Source organism: Quercus robur, chromosome 11 (assembly GCF_932294415.1).
Source record: "Quercus robur chromosome 11, dhQueRobu3.1, whole genome shotgun sequence".
NCBI classification, from domain to species: Eukaryota; Viridiplantae; Streptophyta; class Magnoliopsida; order Fagales; family Fagaceae; genus Quercus; species Quercus robur.
In genome coordinates this window covers 43,870,800-43,897,636 of record NC_065544.1, presented here as the reverse complement: position 1 = coordinate 43,897,636, position 26,837 = coordinate 43,870,800, and the positions used below count along the sequence as shown (strand labels likewise).

The following is a 26,837-nucleotide window of genomic DNA, read 5'->3' as shown; positions in this document are numbered from 1 at the left end:
AACTATATGTTCCAGTACTTCCATCCGGTTCTGTATGGCAACAAGCACAAGTTCAACTTCATTCACGCATTGAAGAATTTCGCCGACCACAACAAAGGTTTATTTTACAAGCAAAATAGTGGACTCCAAAACAAGGCTTACGGATTCGACAAGTGGTGGACCAGAATTGAAGAGAACGAAGAGGAAACTAAGGACACAATGCTGGGTGCTGTGTACTATTATGAGGATACTCATACCCAAGCATACGCAGGTCGCCCAAATACTCTGCTGACTTATCTACGCAATTTACAGGAGCATTTCATGAAAGGTATGGAAACGAAAAATGAAATGATTCATACTCAGAATGTACTAAATAGAGAGGAGAACATAAGGAGGAAAGCAATCAATGATGAACTGGAATATAAAAAGAGGGGCCATGGTTCTTTTTCAAAACTATAGAATGAGCCGAATGTATGTAATTTCTCACTATTTTGAGTTTTTTTTTTTTTTTTTTTTTTTTTTTTTTTGTATATTAACAATTTTTATCCTTCTTTGTTTTAGATGTTGCCTTATCTGAAAGATGATACAAAGCTATTTAATCTTCCTTCTTATATTGAGATGGAGCAGAGGATAACCGACAAGTTTCCCGGTATCTACTCATCATTGATGGATATTTTTCTTAGGTCCTTTACCGGGACAGAGTCGGTTCTGTTTCATTGCAAGTTGGATGCAATCCTCGTGGAGGAAGGATCATTTGCTGGGAAGATGTACACGAATTGCGCAACTTCTTCTTCAAGTCATTAGAAAGAGTGATTAGAGAAGGTAGTTTACGAACCTTCTGTGTAATTAATGCATTAATATCATCTTATATGTGTAATTATGTATTGGGAAGATCCTGTACTCCTATCACAATGCATTAATATCATCTTGTCTGTGTAATTAATGCATCAATATCACTAAGCCCCAAAACGACACAGTTTCAATTATTTTTGTTTGGGATTTTATTGATGCACAGAATACTGGGTTTTTGTTCAATTATTTTTTTGGTTTTTGTAGCACTTTGACACTTTCAACAGTTGATTGGGATGAATTTTTTAAAGGATTTTCGTAGCAGTTTGTTGTCAACTATAGTATTTTCCATACTATATTACATATATTATGCTTATTATTTACAAATTGCCAATATTTCGTGATTTAGTTTGTTGTGCATGCATATTTACCATGATTCTATTATTAAAGGTCTCAATCCAAACAAGTGTTGTTGGAAGCAATGAAGTGGGTAGATCTAGAAAAGATGCTGGAGTTAGTATTGGAAAAGGAAGAGTTGGAAGTGGAGCTAGAAAAGGTTGAAGATCAACAACAATAGTAATTTGTAGGATGGTTAATTGTTAGAATTTTTTTATGGTTACTGTTTTGTAAAGCTTTTCTTAAGCTTATATGATGTTAATACTGTACATAAGTATCCTATTTTGCATTGGTTAATGATTTACAAAAACTTTATGAGAACAGCTGTTAGCTGTTAGTTGTAAGGTAAGAATTATTACTATTTGAAAATAAATTACGTCCGGAGCTGGCGTAAAAGGCTCTTTTTACGCCCGCCAATCCTGGAGCGACACGTCAGCAAAAACATTTAGACTCAATACACTTTATTACATGCAATTATAACCCAATTAAAACCCCAAATATTCCTCAAAGTTCAAAGCTTCTTCTCCGAATGGAAAACCAAAGGTAAACTCTCCTCCTCGTCCTTACATCGGAGCTCCATTCCGCCAAAGTCATCACCGGAGTTGTTTTTAGAGCCTGAAAAAGATGTCGAATCCGCCGTTAGTCTAGTGTCACGATCTCAAGGTTTGTTTTCGCATGATTTGGTGGTTCTCCCCTATTTTCAATTTTCAAATATCAATGGGTTTGGGTTTTTTGGGACGTCAATCACTTGTTTTTGTATGGGTTTTGTTGATTTGGTATGGGTTTTGCTGTTTTTCTTATTGGATTCTGAAATCTTAAGTGGTAGGTTCAATGGGAGGGAGGAGAATTGAATATGAATGAGGTCAAATTTTTCTTCCTTCTTTCAGAAAAATTGCAAATCTTAAATGGGTTTTGATTGGATTCTTAAATCTTAAGTAGTAGGTTCAAACCAATCTGATTGTGGTTCTTCAGTTTTTTTTCCAAGCTAGTCTGGGTTCTTATGAATTGTGTTTCGGTTCCAAATCATGATTTTTGTGGGCTTCCTTTTTAAGTTATGAAATTTTTTTTTTTTTTGAGGTTTCCTATGTATTTGGATCCCCAGTATTGCTCTGCCGTTGCTCTTTTGAAAGGATTCATTTAATTAGTTGAATTGTTCTTTATGTTAATATTTACATACATACCATTCATTTTCCTATAATATGTAACATGGGAAATGGGATTTTTTTATTCTCTTTTATGTCTTAAAAATGTGAGATGAGATTTACTTAAACCAGATTACGCCTTTGTATGGAAACCAAGAACAACAAGATTCAGTTATATCTTCTTTTGTGTGGCTGCGCTTGTTCTAATCGGCTTTCTATATTAGATATGATTGAGCTACCCTGTTCTCTCCCTAACGAAGCTTTTGTTTTAATTTCAATTGGCGATGTGGAGTCAGTGTCATAGGTCCCAAATTGTTTTGATCAAGATATGGCCAATCCAATAATTTGGCAAGTTTGTTCTTTTGTTCTTCCCTAATAGGCTTTTTATTCATGACAAAATGAAAAACTGATTTGAAATGGCCAAGTTGTGAATTTCTGAGGTCCATTAGTTAGCCATATAGGTTGATTAAGTGTATTAAGTACTGTATGAATTCTTATCATGCATCCAAATGGGAAGTTTTAGTTTTGAAGGTACTTATAAACAAAAAAGTTTCAGTTTTGAAGGCAGGTGACCTACCCTGCAGTTGTCATCCTGGATAATATATAATTATGTTATCTCATGTTCAAACTAATAATATCTTTATGTGTCATAATGTTTTTAGCTCTAAACTCTATTTTTTTGGGTGAACTGTTTAGTCATAAACCTGCATTCGTTATACTAAGTAGCATTGAAATTTACATGAGAATGAATGACTAAAAGGAAGCACAGATTAAAACAGAGTTTCTAATGCTCTTTTTTGGGTGTTTTTTTTTTTTTTTTTGGGAGGGGGTGGGGAAGGGTGGGAAGTTTGGTAGTTGTGCCCTTTGCATTACATAGCCAACAGAGTTTTTGTTAATGGTTAGAACGAGTGTTCTCAAGATGTATATGACTTTTCATTCTTTTTTTTTTCTTTTTTTTTTAATTTTTAAATGACTTCTCAAGATTCAAGTGGGTTTCTAAGTGCTTTTATTGTCTGAATTTTTTTTGCTAATGTTACTGCAACTTATTCTGTTTTTCTTTTTTTCCCAGCTATGATACAGATAGATGGTTTTGAATATTTAAAGGAAAAATGCCCTACTCTCTTGATTGAAATCTTGGAGTATGTGGCTAGAGTTAGTGAACACTTTGTCATCCAACACCAGCATGGAAATGAAGCCTAAAATCCTGTATTTTGGAGAACCGAATCAGCAAAAGTCACTTCCTAGATTTGGTTTTCTATTTATATAGATATGGAGGGGATAAAACCCTCAAATGAGGAAATTATATACTTTTAACTTTCTGTAGTTCTTGCTCTTTTCACAGCAAAACAATGTATTTTGGAGAACAACTGAATTTATAAGTCATGCAAATGGCATGTTGCAAGTGGCAATTGGCTTATTACAGAAGTTGTGTAAATAATACCTATACCTTTGGCATCACAATCTAATCTTCTAGAGATCTTTCTAGTGGCAATTATTTCTCTATTGAATCTTAAGATGTCACTAAGATAGATTGAATCTTAAGATGTCACTAAGATAGACTTCCACTAATTAGAATGTTAATTTGTTGAAGGAATCACCTAGTTTACAAGAAGGTGAATAAAACTTGAAAATTTTATCAACACATCTCAAAAAAAATTTAATAATTTCTTCCATCTAATATAAAACCTGACACAATTCAATATTTAAAGGAACTTGAGATTGTTAAATACTTAATACAACAATTGAAAGTTTTTAATTCCATTATTTAATCTGAAATAAAACCTATCACACAGGTTTGGAAATATATTAGAAAAAAAAAAAAAAACAATTCACAATTCTATTTAAAGGTCTCTAATTCAGAATACATTTACTTGAAATAAAACCTGTCATGATATATTGTTCAAAAAGAGGATGATAGGATTGGAAATACATTTAAAATAAAGCCTGTCATGGTTCGGTATACAAAAAGATGATCATAGGATTGGAAATACATTTAAGTCAAACCTATCACAATTCTTTCTAAAAGTTACTAATTAACAATACATTCATATCAAAGTTTCTGGAAGTTTTAATGATTCAGTTGTTCCTTCAAAATACAAGATGTTTAGGCTTCATATCCACATCGGCATAGGATGACAGATTGTTCACCAACTCTAGCCATATACTCCAAGAATTCAGTCAAGCCAGTAGGGAAGTTTTCTTTTAAGTATTCAAAACCATCTATCTGCAATTCTGCATCACAGCTGGGAAAAAAGAAAAATAATCAGAGCTGGGGAAAAAATTGAGAATAAGCTGCAGCCAACATTAGCTGAAAAATCCAGACAATAAAAACACTAAGTCTTGAGAAGTCAATACAAAACGAAGGGTACAACTACACAACAAAGCAATAGAAATATCAAACCTCATGGTGAACATTAAGTCACAATGCTTGCTGTCATCTATCTAGTCTGATTTTTTTTTTTTTTTCATCAATCCTAGTTTGAAATTCTCACCAACAGATCTGGAACATCTATAAAGATTACCATTTTTTTTTTTTAAAGTAAACTCTGTCCAAGTGGTATCAAGTATGTCATTAGCATCTGCCAATGTACTTCAAATTCTGTTATGACTTCAGCTTGTAAAAATCGTAATTTTTTTATTAGCATATCTTTTGACTGAACTGAAATTGAGCACAATGGGATTGACCATAAGTTTATTGCTTTGAAATTAAACAAGAATCAGCAATTGGTTAATTTCTTTAATTTTTTTCCACCTCATAGGGAAAATTAGTAACATCATTTTAATCCTTATGCACTTCTATTATATACAACCCTCACTCTAATTGCTTCTTAAAAATACTACTCCAAACAAAAGTCTATAAGTTCTCTTTGAATTTTCTAAATTAGTAGTATTAATATGGACGTAATTATATAAATTTTTTATAAAAAATAGAGAGAAGTCCTGAATCTTATTCTCATCATTCTAGTTCTTGTTCTTTTACTGTGAAAAATCCTATTCTCCTTCATATCACTAAAGAACCACAATCAGATGGGTTTGAACCTACCACTTAAGATTTAAGAATCCAATCAAAACCTACTTAAGATTCATAATTTTTTCTGAAAACATGAAGAAAAATTGACCACATTCATATTCAATCCATCTCCCTCCCATTGAACCTACCACTTAAGATTTAAGAATCTAATAAGAAAAACAGCAAAACCCATACCAAATCAACAAAACCCATACAAAATCAAGTGATTGACGTCCAAAAAAAACCAATCCCATTGATATTTCAAAATTAAAAATAGGGGAAAACCACCAAATCATGAGAAAACAAACCTTGAGGTTGTGACACTAGACTAACGGCGGATTCGGCATCCTTTTCAGGCTCTAAAAATAACTCCGGTGATCACTGTGGCGCAATGAAGCTCTGTTGTGGGGAGGAGGAGGAGAGTCTACCCTTGGTTTGCCGTTTGAAGAAGAAGCTTTGAACGTGTTTGAGGAACATTTGGGGTTTTAATTGGGTTATAATGGCATGTAATAAAATTCTATCTTTGCTATTAAAACAAATATAAAAAAGTTATTCCTTTTTTGCTTTAACTTTTAATTTCATGAATGCATTCTATTTGAAATCGTCTATTTAATTTTTAATTTAGTTTTTTCATTTTAATAAAATTTTATAATATATTTAAAGGTATTTTTATCCTTTTTAGGGAATTTCTATGCAATTGATTTAATTTCTCTTTATTGTATGTGATTTTGCCTTGTATTTGTTTTACTAATATTCTATTAATTTTTCTCCCAAAAAAAGAAGACAAAGAAGAAGATGTTCTATGTTTTAATGATATTCTATGTTATATTTATGCCAACAATTTAAGAAAACTAACAAGTAATAGCACCATAGTGACACCAAGGAATTGTAAAAAGTAATAAAAACTTAAAAACAACTTATAATAAATAAAATTAATCCCATTTTATTGTGAAGATAAATTTTTGTGAAGATTTGTTATATAGAGTCTACTAATAACTACCCTCCTATTTTATTGTGTAACATATCTAATGTGCGCCTAAAATTATTTATTTAATTTAATTTTTTTTGAAGAAAAATGTGTGCCTCAAATTAAAATGCAATAAAAAGAAGAAAAAAGAAAAGTTTAATGTCAAAGTATGATACTTAAAAATCTATAATTGACTTAAATGGATTACTATGATTGACCTTAATGGAAATATCAGCTACTCCATAAGAGTGTGAATTGAAACTATAAATGAGACCGTAATTAATTTCCTTTATAGTAGCAAATAAAATTATATTCTACAATAGCATTACCTAAATCACCAGTGTGATTCAATTTATCAGTAGAGCTCTATGATCCTTCTTAAAATCTATAACTGACGTAAATGAATTACTGTGATTAACCATTTAACCTTAATGGAAATATCGGCTACTCCATGAGAGTTTGAATTAAAACTATAAATGAGATCGCAATTAATTTATCCTCCTTTAGTAGATTGAAAAGGGACCTAACATAAAATGTCTTTAAGTCATCAATAATATTCTCCAAAGTTACTACACATTACTAAGTGATATCTGTTTTCAAAGCACCCAATTAAAGGTATTTCATGTCTTAATTCCTTTTTTTTTTTCTACTCTATATATGATGTAGGGGCACAATTTTATGATCCAATCCCTGTTGATCAAGCCTTGGCCCAAGAAGCCCCACACAATGAATTTCTTGTAGAGGATGAGTTGAAGAACTTAGTCTCAGTGAACTTAGACGGTTTGTTGCATGGACAATAGAATTACAGAGACAAGAACACAGAAATGGACATGAAGAGAAACTTTATTCATGGGCATAGATGCGTACAGCAGGATTTTGCTCCTGTATTCCTTCTTTTCTATTTTCCCGTCCCCCTCTCTTGGGGGACTCCTTTATGTTATATAGGCCCTCTCCTATCATCAGGACTCTCCAATTGTTGATCATCCAGACCCCTACTTGAGCACCTGTCCTATCAGACACCCTTATCATTTTTTTGTGAGTTGCAGTGGCCAAGGTAGCACTGTTCAGGGGTCTTTTCCTCATTAATGCGGTCAGGAGAGTAGTTGTGATACATTTAATGTGGTGGTGGCAGCCTTTCATGAGATATTTCAGGTTCCCTTCTTTTTTACGTGTTTGGAGGATGAACTGCAATGACTGGGGCGCGCCTTTGATCCAGATTTCACAATGTCCGAAGAGGAATTACTCCTCGGACACGTTTTCTTTGTCCCATTGGGCCTAAATATTGTTTGGGCCACGATTTCTCCTCGGACAAGCACTTCCTCGGACGGGCCCAGGGCCCAGCCAGCCTATTATTCTGGGCCGATCCCTACAATAGTCCCTCAAAACTCCGGTTTTTGATCTCCTTCCGAGGAGAAAAGCGGGGTTTCGACATCAGCGAAGGGTGGAATTAAGGAGACTTTGGTTCGCGCATGCGGACAGTTACTTTTGACGCGCTACAATTTACAAGGCGCGGCCATTTACTCCTGGTAGCTTTATGTCTCCTTTATCCAACAGCGAGCGCAGATCTGAAGGCCAGCATTTTTCCTTGAATTTTTGAGCGGGAGTGATTTTTTCTCTCCCCTCCTGGCTATATAAGGCACCAGAGAGGCTCAACTTTTCTTTTTATCTGCATATCAGAACTCCAAATAACTCCAAAGGACTCCAGAGAACTCCAGCGCCCAGAGATCTATGAACACTTCCGTTCTTCGAACCTCCATAACTGTTTTTGTGAAGCGTCTTCCCCAAAAGAGATTTCCAGGCATCTTACTGAGCATTTTGTGAAGGTACTCGTTAGTTTCGTTCGTTTCGTTGTTTTGAACTGCTTCTCGAATTTTCCTTTTCTCCTCGGCTTTCATTTCCGTTCCTCCGGTTCAACTTAGATGGGTAGATTCAAGGACCTAGTAGACACCCCGGCTGCCATGGGAGCCTTTAGGGCAAAATACCACATCCCGCAGGGGGTGGGTCTGCAGTACTGTCCCCTAGAAGGAGTATTGACAAATAGAGGCGAGGGTGAAGTTGTCATCCTTATGATCGCTTTCATAGAGGGAGGAATGACACTCCCCATGCGTAGGATTACACGGGACTACCTACTAACCATAGGTTGACGCCGCATCAGTACGCTCCAAACATGTTCAGGATACTAGGCTGCGTAGATGTCCTGGATGAATGAATGGGTCTAGGCCTTACCTCGCATGATGTGGTTCATCTGTACGAGTGCCACTACATAGAGAAAGGGGGGTATTATCTTAAGTCCCGGTTGGAGCTTTCAGACCCTGAAGGAGAGCAGGATCGAAACTCCGCAATTGGCACTCCCATTATTATAGCCTGCTCGGACGACTCTTCAGACGAGGAGATAGACAACATGGCCGGTAAAGGAAAAACCTTACGAGAATTGATGGCCTCCCGAGGAAAAGGTCAGTCATCAAAGGGACCAACCCAGTCACAGACCCAGGCACTTCCTCCTGTGGCTCCTCACGTTCCCTCGGACCTCGGCCTCAAGGTTAACCCGGACCTAAAGAAGAAAAGGTCGGTTGACACCCCGGAGGAAGGTGAGGTGGTCCCCCACCCGGCCAAACAGCAAAAAACCACTCGGGGGCAGAGGAGTAAAAGAGGTTCCTCCGTGGAGAGCCGAAAGGAGGAAAACCGAGCTGAAGTGCGCGTTCCCCCGCGCATTTGGAGCCCAAAGTTGGAGCTAGATGGGGTTGCTATCCCTTACACTGCATCGATCCGAGAATATAACAGGGGCCGAGCAGGGTACATAGCTGATGCTTTGGAGCAGCCAGTACTCCTTCCTCGGGATATGGAGGCCTACAGGCGGTTCTCTCAACCTGAGCTTTTTCTATCCCTCAAAAGGGATCTCGCCATGGTAAGTGACTTTTTTACCCTTTCATTAAATTATTAAACCTTGTTGCATTCTAAGACAGTTATGTTTCATTGGCAGATTACTCAGCAGGTGTTTGTGGCTGAGGAGTTTTGTCACGGCAATCGCAGCTTGGCTGAAGCGGAGGTCCAGTCTAGGACAGAGGTGGAGAAGGCCTTGGGGTCCCTCAAGCAAGAGAACTTTGAACTTATGGAGAAGTTCAAAGAGTCAGAGAAAAAGCACCGGAGTGCAGAGGCCGGCTTAAAAAATGCTGAAACCTAAGCGGAGGACCAGCGCCAACAACTGTATGTGACTGAGACCAGCCTGGCTACCAAAAAACAAACAGTGCTGGATCTCAAGGCCGCACTACAAAAAGCCGAGGAGGAGGTACGGTGGGCTAAAGAGGAGGCTTAGCTGATTCGGGAGGCTGCCGAGGCTGAAAAGAAAGCTGCCTATCAGCTTGGGGCTGAGGAAACTGAAGCTAGGCTCTCCGAGGAGATTCTGGAGGTGTGCAGAGATTACTGCAGCATCTCATGAGCTCACGCCCTTGATGCTGCAGGAATTCCTGTAGACTCGGCGCTGAGATTTCCTGAGAAGGTTTTCTATCCACAGGAGATCCAAGAGAATCCTGATGGCACTCCAGCAGTTTCTAAGCAGGTGTTGGCTATTCCTGATGCCATCCCTTTATCTAATAGAGCCAAGGATCCTGCCAAGGACTCCATCTCCGAGGTTCCTCCTCCTCAGCCAAAGCAGAAAGAGGATCCTCCTGCTGAGGCTTAGTTCTTAGTATTTTAATTGTTGTATTTTCTTTTCTTTTTTTTTTAGAACGAGAGTTGTCTTATTTTTCATTCTTTTGTAAAGACCTCTCTTTGTATTAATCTCGGCGTATTAATATAGAATGTTCTTTTTTCCACCACCTGATGTTTACTAATGCAGTTCCTTTACTTAATGTTTGCAATAATATGAACGAATGTAAATGAATAAGAAAAAAGGAAAGCTGTGCGGAAAATTTAGAATGACAATTGCACTTATACTAGACTACGCACGTACCTTAAAATTGTCCAAGAGTTTTAAGTCATTAATTTCCCCTAAGTCTGTGGTCCGAGGAGCCATGCAGGACTTAAGTTCTGTTTAAAACTTGAGTAGGTGCCATAAGTCATTAATTTCCCCTAAGTCTGTGATCCGAGGAGTCATGCAGGACTTAGGTTCTGTTTAAAACTTGAGTAGGTGCCATAAGTTATTAATTTCCCCTAAGTCTGTGGTCCGAGGAGCCATACAGGACTTAGGTTCTGTTTAAAACTTGAGTAGGTGCCATAAATTTTTAATTTCCCCTAAGTTTGTGGTCCGAGGAGCCATGCAGGACTTAGGTTCTGTTTAAAACTTGGATAGATGCCATAAGTTATTAATTTCCCCTAAGTCTATGCAGGACTTAGGTTCTGTTTAAAACTTGGGTAGATGCCATAAGTTATTAATTTCCCCAAGTCTGTGGTCCGAGGAGCCATACAGGACTTAGGTTCTGTTTAAAACTTGGGTAGATGCCATAAGTTATTAATTTCCCCTAAGTCTGTGGTCCGAGGAGCCATGCAGGACTTAGGTTCTGTTTAAAACTTGGATAGATGCCTTAAATTATTAATTTCCCCTAAGTCTGTGGTCTGAGGAGCCATGCAGGACTTAGGTTCTGTTTAAAACTTGGATAGATGCCTTAAGTTATTAATTTCCCCTAAGTCTGTGGTCCGAGGAGCCATGCAGGACTTAGGTTCTGTTTAAAACTTGGATAGATGGAAATGGATCAGTGGGTACACGATGATCATGGAACCAAACACAGGCAGAGCCGTTTTCATTAATAATAATATCTTCTTAGGTTATTTACATTCCACGGGCGAGGTACAGTTTTTTCGTCCAAGTCTTCTAGGTAATAAGCACCTATTCCGGTCACAGATGTGATGCGATACGGTCCTTCCCAATTGAGCCCTAGCATGCCCCAAGAGGGGTTTTTGGCGCTGTCGAGAATCTTTCTCATCACGAGATCCCCTAGACCTAAATGTCGCAGTTTTACATTAGCATCGTATCCTTGTCTTAGCTTCTGATGATAATAGGCCATATGGATCATTGTTTTTTCCCTTCTTTCCTCGACTAAGTCTAGACTTCTCCCAAATGACTCGTCATTGCTGTTTGGGGTGAAGGCATTAGACTTCAGTGTGGGGAAGCTGTTCTCGATTGGAGCATGGCTTCAGCCCCGTAAGTCATTGAAAAGGGGGTTTCACCCGTTGACCGCCGCGGCGTCGTCTGATAGGTCCATAAAACATGTGGGAGTTCTTCCACCCATCTCCCCTTTGCCTCATCCAATCTCTTTTTCAGTCCACTCCCTATGACCTTGTTCACGGCCTCGGCTTGTCCATTTCCTTAGGGGTAGGCAGGAGTGGAATACCGGTTGGTGATCCCAAACTCGCAGCAATACTCCCTGAAGTTCTTGCTATCAAATTGCAGACTGTTGTTCGAGATGAGTGTGTGTGGAGTTCCGAAGCGTGTAATAATATTTTTCCAAATGAATTTTTGGGCGTCCACGTCCCTAATGTTGGCCAAAGGTTCAGCCTTTACCCATTTGGTGAAGTAATCAGTTCCAACTATTATGTATCGCTTATTCCCTGCAGCTTTGGGGAAAGGACCGACAATATCAAGACCCCACTGAGCAAACCGCCAGGGGCTAGAGAGGGGGTTAAGGACTCCTCCAGGTTGGTGGATATTCGAGGCGAATCTCTGGCACTGATCACACTTCTTTGCATATTCTTGGGTCTCTCTTTGCATGTTCGGCCACCAGTATCCTTGGGTGAGCGCCCTGTGCGCCAGCGATCTCCCTCCGGTGTGACTTCCACAAATCCCCTCATGCAATTCTTCAAGCAAGGACTCAGATTCTTCTGGGTGTATACATAGTAGGTACGGCCCAGAATAGGAGCGCCGATATAGTTTGTGGTCTTCCGATAACCAAAACCGAGGAGCATTCCTCCGTATCTTCTCGGCATCCAGTTTTCCTTCTGGTAATATGTCGTCCTTGAGGAAGCTCACTATAGGATCCATCCAACTAGGATTCTTTCTAACCTGATGGACCTGGACTCTCTCTCTTTTAATTGGACTTGTCTGGTACAAATCCTCAACAAGGATTATTCTTGAGAGGTCGTGTGCAGAGGATGTGGCTAGAGTGGCCAGGGAATCCGCATGTGTGTTCTCGCTTCTAGGAACATGTGTCAGATTAAAGGATTCGAAGTTTGACTGAAGGCGTTTGACCCAGTCGAGATATTCCTGCATTCTGGCATCTCTAGCTTCTAACTCACCCATCACCTGGCCAATGACCAATTTTGAGTCCGAGAACGCTTCCATTGTCTTTCCGCCCAGTTTTTGAACCACCATCATTCCTCGAAGTAAAGCCTCATACTTAGCCTCGTTGTTCGTAGCCGAGGACCCGAGTCTTAGCGATTTCTCAAAGGTAATACCTTCAAGCGATATTAGGACCAGCCCAATCCCAGATCCTCTTTGGTTGGCCGCGCCGTCCACGTAAACTTCCCAAGGCAAGATCTCTCGCGCTGAGATTGTGCCAACCGATTTTCCATCCATATTTTCCTTTTCGGTTATTGTTTCTATAGAGGGCTCAGCGAACTCTGCAACTAGGTCCACGAGGACTTGACCCTTGACAGAGGACCTAGGCATGTATCTGATGTCAAAGGCACCCAACAGCGCACTCCACATGGCGATCCTTCCTGTGTAATCTGCACTCTTAAGTATCGATCGAAGGGGAAGCTGGGTTAAAACAATAACCATATGCACCTGAAAGTAATGAGGGAGCTTCCGTGTAGCATGCACTACAGCCAAAATTGCTTTTTCCAATGGCAAGTATCGTACTTCGGCCTCATGTAGTGATTTACTTACGTAGTACACTGGTCGCTGTATTCCATTATCATCCCGTATCAGTACCAGGCTTACAGCATGGGGGGCGACAGCTATATATACGAACAACACCTCGTCTGCCTCTGGGCTAGACATGATAGGTGGTCGTGACAAGTACTCCTTAAGTTGCTGGAATGCCCGGACACAGTCCTCCGACCACTCAAACCCTTTCCATCTGTTTATCAAGAGGTAGAAAGGTCGACATCGGTCCGTAGATCGTGATATAAACTGGTTTAACGCTGCGATCATGCCCGAGAGCTTCTGCACTTCTTTGGGATTCTGAGGAGCTTGTAGGCTGTTAATCGCTTTAATTTGGTTTGGACTTACTTCTATTCCTCTGTGGATTACCATATAGCCTAGGAATTTTCTCGATCCGACCCTAAACGAACACTTGGAAGCATTGAGCCTCAACTTGTGCTCCCTTAAGATGGCAAAGATGATCTCCAGGTCTTTCACGTGCTCGGACACCACTTTACTCTTTACGACCATATCGTCTATGTAGCCTTCAATAACTTTACCTAGCTGTGGTTCGAACATTCTGGTCATCATCCTTTGGTAAGTTGACCCTGCGTTCTTTAGTCCGAAGGGCATTACGTTATAGTGATAGTTCCCGACGGGTGTCATGAACGCCATCTTTTCCTGATCTTCTAGCGCAAGGGGGATCTGATGATAGCCCTGGAAGGCGTCCAGGAAGCTCATTCGGGGGTGGCCTACAGTTGCATCCACCAATCGGTCAATAAGCAGTAAGGGGAATGGATCCTTCGGGCATGCCTTATTCAGGTCTGCGAAGTTCACGCAGACTCGCCATTTCCCCGTTTTCTTTTTCACCACCACTGTATTGGCTAGCCATTCAGGGTAGAAAACTTCTTTAATAGCTCCGGCCTTTTTTAGCTTCATTACTTCATCTCTAACAACATTGGCATGCTCCTTGGATGGACGCCGAGGTGGCTGCTTCTTCGGAATAGAAGATGGATTAACATTTAGGTAGTGACAAATGAGACTAGGGTCAAGCCCCGGGGCATCGTAAGCGTCCCATGCAAAGATGTCAACATTCCTCCTTAGAAACCCAACCAGTTCTTCTTTTTCTTGATGTGGTAACTCTGACCCGACTTGGAAAAATCTCTCGGGATCATTTCCAACGGTGAACTTTTCCAAACTTTCACATTTTATCTCCTCGGCTAGCTCACCGTTTTGCCCGGCCGAGGTGGTTGATTGCTATAAGTTCTCGGAAGCCGAGGACTCGTCATTGGACTGACGTGAGACGGCAGCCACCATGCATTTCCTGGCTATGGCTTGATCTCCTCGGATTTCTTCCACTTGGCCTCCAGAGGGATTCTTTACCTTTTGATGAAGTGTAGAACACACGGCATCCAGGGCATGGATCCATGGCCTGACTACTATCGTAGTGTAGGGTGAGTAAGCATCGACCACAATAAAGTCCACCTCTATCACCTCTGACCCAATTTGTACAGGTAATCTTATTTGCCCCTTCCGTACAACGGTCTTTCCTTCGAAGCTGATGAGGGGAGAGTCATAAGGCGTCAAGTCTTCCGGCCTTAGGTTTAGCCCCTTGAATAAATCAGGGTACATTACTTCTACGGCGCTACCCGGGTCTACCAGCACCCTTCTTACGTCAAAATCGCCAATTCTCAATGTAACCACTAGGGCATCATCATGAGGTTGGATAGTTCCCCTTTTATCCTTGTCCGAGAATCCCAATATTAAAGGGCTCCCCTTTTTAAGCTTTTTAGATTCTCTTTCCCTGTCCTCGGAGGAGAGCCGACCAACGGCCAGTACCCTGGAAGGAGATGGCCCAGTTCTTCCTGGTGCGGCGAGGATGACGTGTATCGTTCCGGTGGGGGGTCTCAGTGATACATCCTTTCGAGGCTCTTACATTGCCTGACCTGGATGACCGCTCGAGGGGTGTAAAAGGTGGTGCAACTTTCCTTCTCGGACCAATTGATCTAGGTGATTCCATAGATTTCTACAATCTTCAGTGGCGTGTCCATGGTCCTGATGATAATGGCAATAAAGGTTCTGGTTTCTTTTCGATAGGTCCCCATCCATTTTCCCTGGCCATCTGAAGAAGGGTTCATTCCTCACTTTCTCCAAAACTTCTTGTACTGGCTCTTTGAACACGACACTAACCGTTTGCATGTTGCTTTGTCCAGTCTGTCTCGAAAAATCTCTCCTCGACTGGTTATGGCTATATCTTTCTGACCTGAAATCATTCGCCTTGGGGGGAATGATCTTCTCCTTTCCCTTTCCTTGCAACTGATCTTCTTCCACCCTTTTGTACTTGTCAATTCTATCCATCAGCTGATGAACGTTGGACACTGGTTTACCGGTGAGAGATTTCCTTAAGCCATGCTCGGTGGGGAGGCCGCTTTTAAATGTGCTGATAGCAACATCATCATGGTTCTCATCTAACTCATTATACATCTCCCAATACCTATCCGAGTATGCCTTCAGGGTTTCTCCCTCGTGCATGGATAAAGACAATAACGAACTTAGAGGTCGAGGGACTCTGCTATTTGTAATAAAACGAAAGCAGAAAGCCTGAGTGAGCTGCTTATATGATCCTATGGAATTTGTCTTCAAACTGTTGAACCATCTCATCGCCATTAGTCCCAAGCTGGATGGGAAGACTTTTCACATTAGGGCTTCATTTTGCGAGTAGATAGCCATTTTTTTATTGAATTGACTCACGTACTCCACCGTGTCTGCTCGGCCGTTGTAGATAGCGAATGTTGGTTGATTAAAACGTCAAGGCAGCTTAGCCCCTTCAATTTTGTACATGAAAGGTGATCTTGAAATCTGGTCTAAGGCCCTATTCATAGCATCGTTTCCCAAACCCTTGCTGGATGGATTCTCATGCTTTCGTACAGGACGAGACTCTTTCTCGTAAGAAAAGGTTTCGCTTGGGGGTGTTCTCGACCTCCGTCGATAACTCATGTCCTCCTCGTTAGAGGACACACCTGAGCTGGAGGGAGATCGCTTACGCTGCGCTCGTTGCAACTTTCTCTTCAGGTCGTCTATCTCTTGTTGCATAGCCTGACGACTGTTTTGCCTTTGGGATATGTGACTACCTATTTGGGTATGACTTTGGCTCGTTTGGGTAGTATGTACGCTTCCCTCGCGATTTCTCCTACTACCTGGGTTGGCAGGATTATTTTGCCGTTGGGACTCGACAGGTTCCGTCTGTTGAGGGTTCTCCTGGTGTGGGCCTAGTTCTGTCATGCTCAATCGTTGTGCTTACTGATACTCTAGTTCTTCCCACAGACGGCGCTAATTGTAGGGGCACAATTTTATGATCCAATCCCTGTTGATCAAGCCTTGGCCCAAGAAGCCCCACACAATGAATTTCTTGTAGAGGATGGGTTGAAGAACTTAGTCTCAGTGAACTTAGACGGTTTGTTGCATGGACAATAGAATTACAGAGACAAGAACACAGAAATGGACATGAAGAGAAACTTTATTCATGGGCATTGATGCGTACAGCAGGATTTTGCTCCTGTATTCCTTCTTTTCTATTTTCTCGTCCCCCTCTCTTGGGGGACTCCTTTATGTTATATTGGCCCTCTCCTATCATCAGGACTCTCCACTTGTTGATCATCCAGACCCCTACTTGAGCACCTGTCCTATCAGACACCTTTATCATTTTTTTGTGAGTTGCAGTGGCTAAGGTAGTACTGTTCAGAGGTCTTTTCCTCATTAATGCGGCCAGGAGAGTAGTTGTGATACATTTAATGTGGTGGTGGCAGCCTTTCATGAGATATTTCAAGTTCCCTTCTTTTTTACGTGTTTGGAGGATGAACTGCAGTGACTGGGGCGCGCCTTTAATCCAGATTTCGCAATGTCCGAGGAGGAATTACTCCTCGGACACGTTTTCTTTGCCCCATTGGGCCTAAATATTGTTTGGGCCACGATTTCTCCTCGGACAAGCGCTTCCTCGGACGGGCCCAAGGCCCAGCCAGCCTATTATTCTGGGCCAGTCCCCACATATGAAATATGAAATAATTTGTAAGCAAGAAAGACAACCTCAATAAATAAGATACTTTTTTAAATGAATTTGTAATCACTAAACCCTTTTTTTTTTGGTTATTTTTTCCCCTTTAAACTTCTGAAATGAAAACAAAAACATAACACACCCCTTAAAATTTTTATTTATTTATTTATAATCTTTATTTAATATAATGAAATTATTTAAAAAAAATTTCATGATTTTTCTATTCAAGGAAAATGGACCTTTCACGTAAATTTTTGTATTTTTATATAATTATGCTTACTGAAATTTATTTTTATTTATATATAATTTTTCCCAACAAAAAAATAGCTAGTAAATTTTTTTTTTTTAAATTCATACATGACAATGACATTAAAGATGGAAGTTTTCTCTTATAAATCATTAATCATGTGTGAATTTAACTGTTTCGTCTATCCTATAGTACGTTGGAAGTAGATTTTTTTTTTTTCTAGAACATTGGAAACAAATATATATATATATATATATATATATATATAGAATGATCAGCTAATGGGTTTGTGTCGGGGGTGTAAGAATAGTGGCAAAGGATATATATATATTATTTGAGAAGAAGGCAATGGGCAATGGATAAGCACGGACACAGACACAGCTTTGTTGTTTATTGCTAGTGCATGTGATCGGCAGAAGGAATTAATGGATGGTAGTACAATAATACACTATTCACTGCTACATTCATTTGAGAGCACAGCTACAGCCTGTGTCTGTGTCTGTCTAGGGCAGAGAGCAGCAGTTCTGATTGACAAAGAAATCTTAATCATTTCTCTCTCTATCTCTCTCTCAAACCCCCCGCGCCTTCTCCATCTCTTCTGTTGCCCAGTCCCATTCCAAAACCCCCTTTTTTTTTTTTTTTTCCCTGAAAAGATAGATACGGATACAAGTAAATAATTCAAAATACTTCAGTATCCAATTTTTCCACAACTTTTGAAAGCAACAAATTTGCCCTATAGATTATAGAAACAAGCATTAAAATCCTGAAGAAGAAAAAAAAAAAGTATGTTCAGATTTCAGACCTATTAATAAAACGCAAAAAGATATGAAACAATTTGATATATATTCTCATCTTTAACATGTCTCAAATGCTAGTAATCATCAAATGAAAACTCTAGGTTCATTGACTAGTAGATGAATAAAAGTTCATTGAATACCTGGGTTGATAAAAATTTCAGATGCAATTATGAATATTTTTATTTTAGAACCATATTTATTTAGATCTTTTTTAAATGTCTTTATCGTATCTATCTTTTGTGGTTTTACTAAACTTAAATTATTTCTTAAAGGATTTTTTTTTTTTTTAACTAAATGTGCAGAACTGATAAATGATTTTTTGTATTTATATTAAAATAAATCCATTAGTCTTTCACCCCTTCTTAGAAATATGCATCATTGATATTATAATCAATAACATTTAAAGATTAATGTTGCCTACATAATATATTCGTAACAAATCTTAGATGATAAATTATTATTAATTCTAATCTTGGTTTAAACTTAAATTATTTTTTTTGCCTTTCATTATCAACTTATTATCTAAAAATTTGTTATGAAAATATTATATATATGACAACAAATTTTACATTGTCTAACTAGTCAGGGTTCAATAGATTGCAATTTACCTAATTTTGAAATCAATAGTCCCACAACAACTAATGATAAAATCAAATATTTGAAGCAAATTTTAAAAGATGACCCACTATCTCCGCACAAATAACAACAATATCAATCAAAGAAGGCGAGATGGAGACCAACAACTGTTTAGCAAAGCCCATACAATTGAATCCCCCAATCACAAACCCTAATCCGAATCACAAAGTCTCGCAGCCAACAAAGTTCTTTAAATACCAATCCCAGGTCTACATGGTGCTTGGATCGTTGGTGGCGTGGTGGTGGCCCTAGGTGCACCTAGGTGCCAAATCGAAGATTTAGGTATAAAAAAATCTAGTAGTGAGTTTGGATCATGGTTGGTGTTGATGGGGAAATTGATGTTCTCAAATAAAATATGGGGGAGGCCAAGCTGAAACTCAATGTTGGGCTCTGAGATGATACCCAAAGGCTTTTGGTGTAATGATAAGCCTATCCAAACAAGAAATAAAGGCCGCACCTTAACAAAAACAACACTGAGGCCCAATAAAACACTTCATTATTGAACAACAATGCACGAAAATAAAATTCTCCAATGATAGGGTAAAATTAAATTAATGGTCCAGCAATCAATTATTGAACAATTTTAAGAAGGTGTTCACTTCAAAAAGTCTTTGTGTGTCTCAGTCAAAATAGTTTAGGGCACTTTCTGCTACTACATCAATATGTGGGAAGAATTCCATTGTTACAAACACATTATACCCTTCAATGGGAAAAAAGAAAAGAAAAGAAGAAGAAGTAAAGACCAATGATTCCATGGTGAGAAGAAATGAGTTATTTGGCATGATATGAAGGGAGAGAGAGATTCCAATTTAGTGCAACAGATGTTGAACCAAAATTCTTATGGAATATATATGTGGAGTATGTGCTATTTTGAGTAAGTGGGTGTGTAAGCTTATAGTAAAATGGGGAAAATAATGGTAAGGCTAAGTCTTTAGTGGAGAAGGAGAGGGTTGTTTATGATTGATTAGAGAGAATTTGTGGACTTAGGATATGCAGAAAGAGGGAAAGAAATGTTAAGTTATGGGTCACAATGGAGATCGGGTTTGAGATTAGGTTTGGGTTTTAATTGTCTCTCCCTCTTTAGTCATTTGGGTTTTCAATTCTAGTGGTGGTCGGTGTGGAGAGAAGTGGAGCCGTGGCTTAAATTGGTTGGGGCTTGGGTTGAATCGGTTGCAGGCAATGGGTATCTTAGCTTGGGTTGAATCAGTGTGGAGATAGGGTATTTTGGCTTAGGTTTTAATGGTGTGGTTGGGTTTTTGGTTGGTTTTGCATTTCAATAGTGTGGATCAACAATTGATTTTGTTGGTTGATTTTGGTATTTCGATGGTGGCGAAGTTTTAGTTGTAGGTGGCTGTTGGCAGCGCTGGGTGTTGTGGTGGTGGGTTTAGTGGTTTTGGGTTATCTGATTTGGGTTTGTTGTAATTTTTTTTAAGTTGGTTTTGGGTGATTTTGGAATGGGTTTGTTGGGATTTTGCCGTGTTTATTTTGGGTATGGATTCTTATTGATTATGGTAAAGATAGATTTAGTTGATTTTGGTAGGGATTGATTTGGTTGTTGGGCTTGTGATATGGATGGGTTTGGTTGTTGGGAGCATGAAGAGGAGAGGAATTCTCTGGTAGGCAGTAGCAAAGTGTAAAAAAAATAGATAGAAAGGGAGAGAGAGAAAGAATAAAAAATAGATAAAGGAGATGAGAGAGTTGATTTGTTTATATTATTTGTTGTTATAGTTTATATTATTTTAATGAGTTGTATGTAAAAATAGAAACTGGGACATTGGGTGAGTTATAATAGATAAAATAGGTTTTAAGGGTGTAAAATAAGAATTTTTTTGAATCCCTGGACACTAATGCTCTTATTAGGACTTTGAGAGTGTTGGAGTTGGTGGCATTGGTAAGCATAGTACTGCAACTTTTAGCCTTGTGGTGTTTAGTAGCTGGTGATGAATTTTTCAAAGGGTTATGGCACACTTAGGTTAGTAAATATACCAACTAGTAAAGCATGCTTGTATAATTTTTTTTTTATTCACTTCTCTCGTACATTTGTTTCTCTCTCATTTTTATTTATTTTATTCGGTTGTATGTAAAAATAAGAATTAAGATGTTGAGTGTATTGTTAAATGAGTTTTTTTTTTTTTTTTTTTTTTAAAGAATTGTCAAGTGAATTGATAAAATAGATAAAGTTGTGTTTTATGCTCCATTTGTTTCGTTGTAAAATATTTTCATTTTATAATGTTTGGTTGTACACAAGAAAATGAAAATGCACAAATCAAACCACCCATCCAAGCCAAGCACCAATCCACTGATCACCACACCCACCACTTTACTGGCCACCCAAGAATATCCATATCCACATCAACACATACATCAGTTCCACAAACAACAAATCCTAAAAACACAAAACTAGAAAATGCTCATTCAATAAACCATCTTTTGCTTGAAAACCCAAAAACCAAATGAAAACAAAAACTTTCAACAATGCACACACCCAAACCCACAGATCTACAAACTACCATGCCCAAACTCCTGATTTTCAAACCCAAGCTGAAAACTTAAGATCTTAACAACCCAAAAGGAAACCCAATCACTAAACCCACATAAAATCCGAAATAAGAAGAGAGAGAGAGAATGACGGCCATCGTTTGTGGTGGCATCGTTGTGCTCTGCTGCCATCAATGGTGGTATGGGTCTCTTGGGTTTCAACTTCAGCAAGCACGAGTAAGGAGAAAGGGAGAAACTGAGGTAGAGAGAGAAACATGAAAGTGAGAGCCACCCCAGGTGGTGGTTCGCGGTGGCTTGGTGGCGGTGTTGGCAACCTTGGGCTTCATTGAAGGAAGTTTGAAAGAGGAACTGATGAGCCACTATGATCGTGAGAGAGAGAAAGGCTTCCTTGAGCAAGATGGGTTGTGCGAGAAGAAAGTGAGAGATGGGCAGAAATTGAGAAAAAGTGTTGGGGAGTGAGGGTGAGAAGAAAGTGTAAAATGCTTTACCAATTTTTTAAGTGTAAAATATTTTCCAGTTTTTGCCTTCAGTTTTTCTTTTGACTGAAAATATTTTACATTTGACAATGATTTTACTACAAAACAAAAATCATAAATTATGAAAATATTTTCTTGAAAATACTTTACATCAAAACAAATAGAGCACTAAGGTGTAAAATAGATACATTTTTACAAAATCAGATGTGAATGCTCTAAAGAAAAGAAAAGACTAGGTTGTTAACTCACTTACTCATTGTTTTAAAAATCAAACCGGATCGGCCAACCCGAATGTTTCAACAGGAATTGGTTATCAATCAAGTTCGATAAAACCCTTAAAATTGGTCAAAAATCGGATTGGACTAAAGACATCGAGACTTTTTTGATACCATGTGTAAAGTGTAAAGTAGGGGTGTCTACGGGTTGGTCTGGGTGGGATATGTGCCCAATCCTAGACCAACTCGATAGAATTGGGTGGAGGAAGTTTCGACCCACCTCTGATTGGCAAGGGAGCCAGATCGGAGTAGTCAAATTTGCGTCGGAAAACGGTTGGTTCGGTTGAAACCATCCACAATGAAAAATCAGGTCAAAATAGTTGATTCTAGGCGAAAATTTGCCAAATCCGGTGGAGATTGTGCTAGATCCGGTGAGATTTCCACCAGATCTGGCTGAGATCTCACTAGATTTGGTGATATCTCCCCAAATCCGACATAAATCTCATAAAAATCTAAAGTATTTTGACCAAAAACTTGTCGGAAAATTCGTGTTTCGTCGGATTTTGGTAAGGCTCTGGTTGGGTCAGTTGAGGCGGGTTTTAGAGGAGAGAACCCGCCAACCAACCCGTCGGAGTCAATTTTTGGGTTCTGTAACCCGCTGCCGACCCACCAGAGCTCTCAGGTCGGTCATGGGTGGGTCAGTTCTGGTTGGGCTGGTTGGTTGGGTCGGGTCCGGGTATGGGTGGACGCCCCTAGTGCAAAGTAAAGTGGGCTTAAAAGACCCAGTCCACGCAAACGGCAAACGGGACTTAGAGCATTCACATCAGTTCGTGTAAATTTTCCGTCTATTTTACACGAAAAAACCTACTTTTTCTATTTTACACTACCACCTATATAAAACACCCACATCAGTTCTTCTATTTTACAAGATATTTTAATAAAATAATCACCTTTCTCATTTTTTTATTATTTCGCTCAACTGCCTATCCCTCTATACGCGCTCTCACTCTCTCTCTTTATTCATTTTTCCAGACCTCTCTCTCTATTCAGCCAAAAAAACAGAAAGACCTCTCTCTCTCTCTCTATACGCGCTCTCTCTTCTATCTCCCTCTCCCTCATATTTTCTGATTTCTCTCTCTCTTCTATCTCCCTCTCGGTCTCTCTCTGTCTCATCTCTCTCCCTCTCGGTCACAAACCTATGCACATCATCAAAGCCGATCCACAGCTCCGATCATCATCACAGCTCCGATCCACAGCTCCGATCATCATCACAGCTCCGACCAAGCGAGACCCACGAGCTCCGATCGTTCCGATAAGCACCGATCTGTCTCTTTTTTGTTTTTCCGTTTGGGTTTGTTTGTTTTTCCGTTTGGATTTTTTTTTAGCAAGTATATCTCTGTGTTGGTTTAAGCAACGATCTGTCTCTTTTTTGTTTTTCCGTTTGGATTTGTTTGTTTTTCCGTTTGGGTTTTTTTTTTTAGCACCGATCTGTCTCTTTTTTTTTTTTTTTTTTTCCGTTTGAGTTTGTTTGTTTTTCCGTTTGGGGTTGTTTGTTTTTCCATTGAGGTCGTTGTGCACGGATAAGAGAGAAAAATTGGTGCGAATAGAAATTAATAAAAAACTAAATACACGAGCTACAGTGCCCGTGTAAATTTACACGGGTACTGTAGCTTGTGGAAAATTTTAGACGATTATGCATGATTTTAGCTGGATTGATGTAGTGTGTTTTTTGCTTTAAAATGTGTAAAAACGGTCAAAATGTGTATTTTACACATTTATACACAGTTTTGCAAGAGCTGATGTGAATGCTCTTAGCCCTTAGGACCTTAAAAAAAAAAAAAAAAAAAAAAAAAAAAAAAAAAAAAAAAAAAAAAAAAAAAAAAAAACTTGTTTAGACGGAGCTGGACTACGGTTCGGATTGTATTTTTGGATCCCTATAAGTACTCGCAATCCGTGTGAATCTGTCATCCCCAATTCTCAACCCTAATCCAAATTCCCAAATCCATTCCCTTTCACTCTATATATATCTTAAAGAAAAAAAAAAAAAGGAAGAAAAAAAACAGTTATGGATTCTATGGAGGGGGGGGTGGAGGAAGAGAAAGGTTGGGGGAGGTTAGATGATCTTGATGGTGAATATGAGATCTGTATCTGTTCGCAAAAAGATGTCGATGAAGTGAAGTGTTATACCATTAAGGTCCCAGACCATGAAGCCCGTACTCCTCTTTCATATCTTATCTCACGTCCTTCTGCTCCACTCAGATCGCTAATTCATCGAGTACAGATAAGGGATATCAGCAACTTCACCCCAAAGAATCTCAGTCCGCTTTCTGAAACCACTAACAAGGGACCTCAAGCCACTAAATACTTAGCACTGCTAAACAACCATCTGTATTCTGTTGGTGGCGATGAAGAACTCCTTAGGTCTGAATCTGCAGAAGCTAGAGGCGCCGATTATTTCGACATCGACATCCATCTGAATGAAATCCTTATGCCCAGTAGGTTTGTCTGGACCCTTGATCTTACGTGTCCTGATATGGGTTGGAAGCGGCTTGCTAAGCCCATGAGAAACCGCAGAAAAGACCCTCAGACCATTGTTGTAGACGGTAAGCTCTATGTTTTTGGCGGTTTAAAAGGTTACGAACCCATACCCGAAGATCGTTCCTCTGGCCGTGGATGGATGGAGGTTTATGACCCCATTTTGGAAACCTGGAAAAGCCTACCAAACCCACCCTCTTATACCAGCAAGCTCGAATGCACTATTTACGGTCATTTGGAGTTGGAGGCAGACAAACACGCGATTGTGGTGGTTGATATTAGTGAAGGTAAAAACAAGCCTGCTTTTTTAAAATACGATGTTATGTCTTCTACCTGGGAAACCTGGTTTCAGTATCCAGTAGTGGTTAACTCAACTATTCAATGTGGAAGAGCTGTAGTTGTGGATGGTACTAAGGCCTTTTGGGCATCCATCGTATTTCGGGAGGCAAGGAATTTATCCACTGTGACTATCTTTGGGTTTGATTTAAAATCGAAATCCTGGGCTTACAAAGATCTCAACGTTGGATCATTTTTGGGGTATTCTGAAAGTTTCATCTGGACTGATCCTGGTTTTCTTCACTTATCCGATCACAAATTCTGCCTTTTGTTGCACTCCGTCAGGTCACGCGATCGAGTATTTTTTCTTTATTGTATCGTGCTTAATCTTCCTGCATTTACTGGCCACAATTGTTTCCCGAAAAAGTCTCTTCTTCGTTCTGCTGTTTCCGTTCAGAAATACTCGCTGGATAAGAGAATAGATCTGTTGGACTGCATGATTATGTAGGTTTCCCGAACAAGCCTCTTCTCTCACGTACACATTTAATTCTGGCTAGCTATCATCTTTTGCCCTTTAATGTAGGAATTGCTTACCATTTATGTGTCCTTGTAAAACTTGCAGCAATCGTGGAACTCAACCACCAAAGAAGGAGACAACAGAGGAAGTGTAACGACCAAAGATCATTGAAGATAGGGGTTTGCTCAGAGTACTAAAAAAAGGTTATCTTTATTCAATCCTGCAGTATTGGAACATAGATGAAGGACTCAGCTCTATGTTATATGTTATATGATCTTTTTGATTAAGGCTTTCTTAGTATTGTGTAATTATGTAATTTTCCTGCTCTTGTACTTGCCCCTTTTCTAGTTGTTTTGGTGTTAATTTTTTTAATCCCTTGCGACTACCCAAGTTTTCTTTATAAAATATGAATATTGAGTGTTAGAACCCAAATTATCAATTGTTAACCCCAAAAAAAAAGGTTTAAACATATATTTGGTCGTAAGTTTCACTTGTAGGAGGCAGTTTACAAAGCAAAGAAACAAAGAAATCAGTGCAGCAAATGTCAACATTTTCTTGATGTAGTGATAGGAGTTTAGATGCTCTACTTCTAATGGATTATGATTCTTATTTATATCTAAAAAAAGATTATCTTTCTATATTTTTCTTGTGGTTATGCGTTTTTAGGGGTTATGAAGGTGATGATTTAGGATTGATTAAGATTTCTGAATTGAGCAGCTTGTGTAAGCAAATGGTTAGGGTTATGGTGTTATAGGACTACATAATTTGCATGGGTATAGGGGTACCGCACTTAGTCTAGATGAGTACAAGAACATGAACATCAGTTGATACGGAACAAAACTAGGAGCAAAGAAGATTTTTTATTTTTTATTTATTCAAGTACTGAAGATAACTTTAGATCTAGTGCAGATCAAAACAAATATCAAAGAAGTTTTTGTTTTTGTTTTTTGGTAAGGATTATTGAGATCTAGTGTAGATCTTATGTGAACTAGCTAAAACATTTCATCTTTCAAACAAATCAATCCTTACAAAAGGTCTAGGAAGAATTTTCATTGATAAAATGAGATCATGGCTAAAGGTGGAAAATAATATGGATTCATTGATGTTGGCTGGATCATAAGGGAAGTAAGAAACTCCAAAATAGAAGAACAATTTGAAGAACCCCAGCACCTAGCCCAATCAAAAAGAGTACTCTGGCATAGAGCTTGTAACTGAACAAGCGATTTCTCTTTAGCCTCAAAAGAGTGCCGATTTCTTTCCATCCAAACAACCCACATCAAACAGCCAGGAACCATATTCCATATGTTCAAAGAAAATTTCCCCAGCCAATTACTCCAACAAAACACCAAACTCTCCACTGAACCTGGCATGACCCATTGGATCCCAAAGACTTTTCTTTAGAGGTGAGGCCAAAAGACTTTTCTTTAGAAAGTTTTCCTATCCTATTTTTTTTAAAAGAAAAAAGAAAGGTTATAGGCTGAACAAAATGGACACTGGACTAGTACGCAT

At 39.1% G+C, this 26,837-nt stretch overlaps 1 protein-coding gene and 1 long non-coding RNA gene across 2 annotated transcripts; both read left to right on the top strand.

Annotated features, from left to right (window-relative positions):
- Positions 1 to 1,680: 1,680 nt before the first annotated feature.
- On the top strand, positions 1,681 to 3,767 carry LOC126705728 (uncharacterized). Its single transcript, XR_007648413.1, has 2 exons — positions 1,681 to 1,827; positions 3,376 to 3,767. It is a non-coding gene; the product is annotated as an uncharacterized LOC126705728 (long non-coding RNA).
- Positions 3,768 to 23,954: 20,187 nt separating this feature from the next.
- LOC126705727 (uncharacterized) lies at positions 23,955 to 25,700 on the top strand. The gene is made up of 2 exons (XM_050404900.1): positions 23,955 to 25,315; positions 25,434 to 25,700. The coding sequence occupies exons 1-2, from the start codon at positions 24,066 to 24,068 to the stop codon at positions 25,480 to 25,482; spliced, it is 1,299 nt and encodes a 432-aa protein (XP_050260857.1). The 5' UTR covers positions 23,955 to 24,065; the 3' UTR covers positions 25,483 to 25,700.
- The last annotated feature ends 1,137 nt before the right edge of the window (positions 25,701 to 26,837 follow it).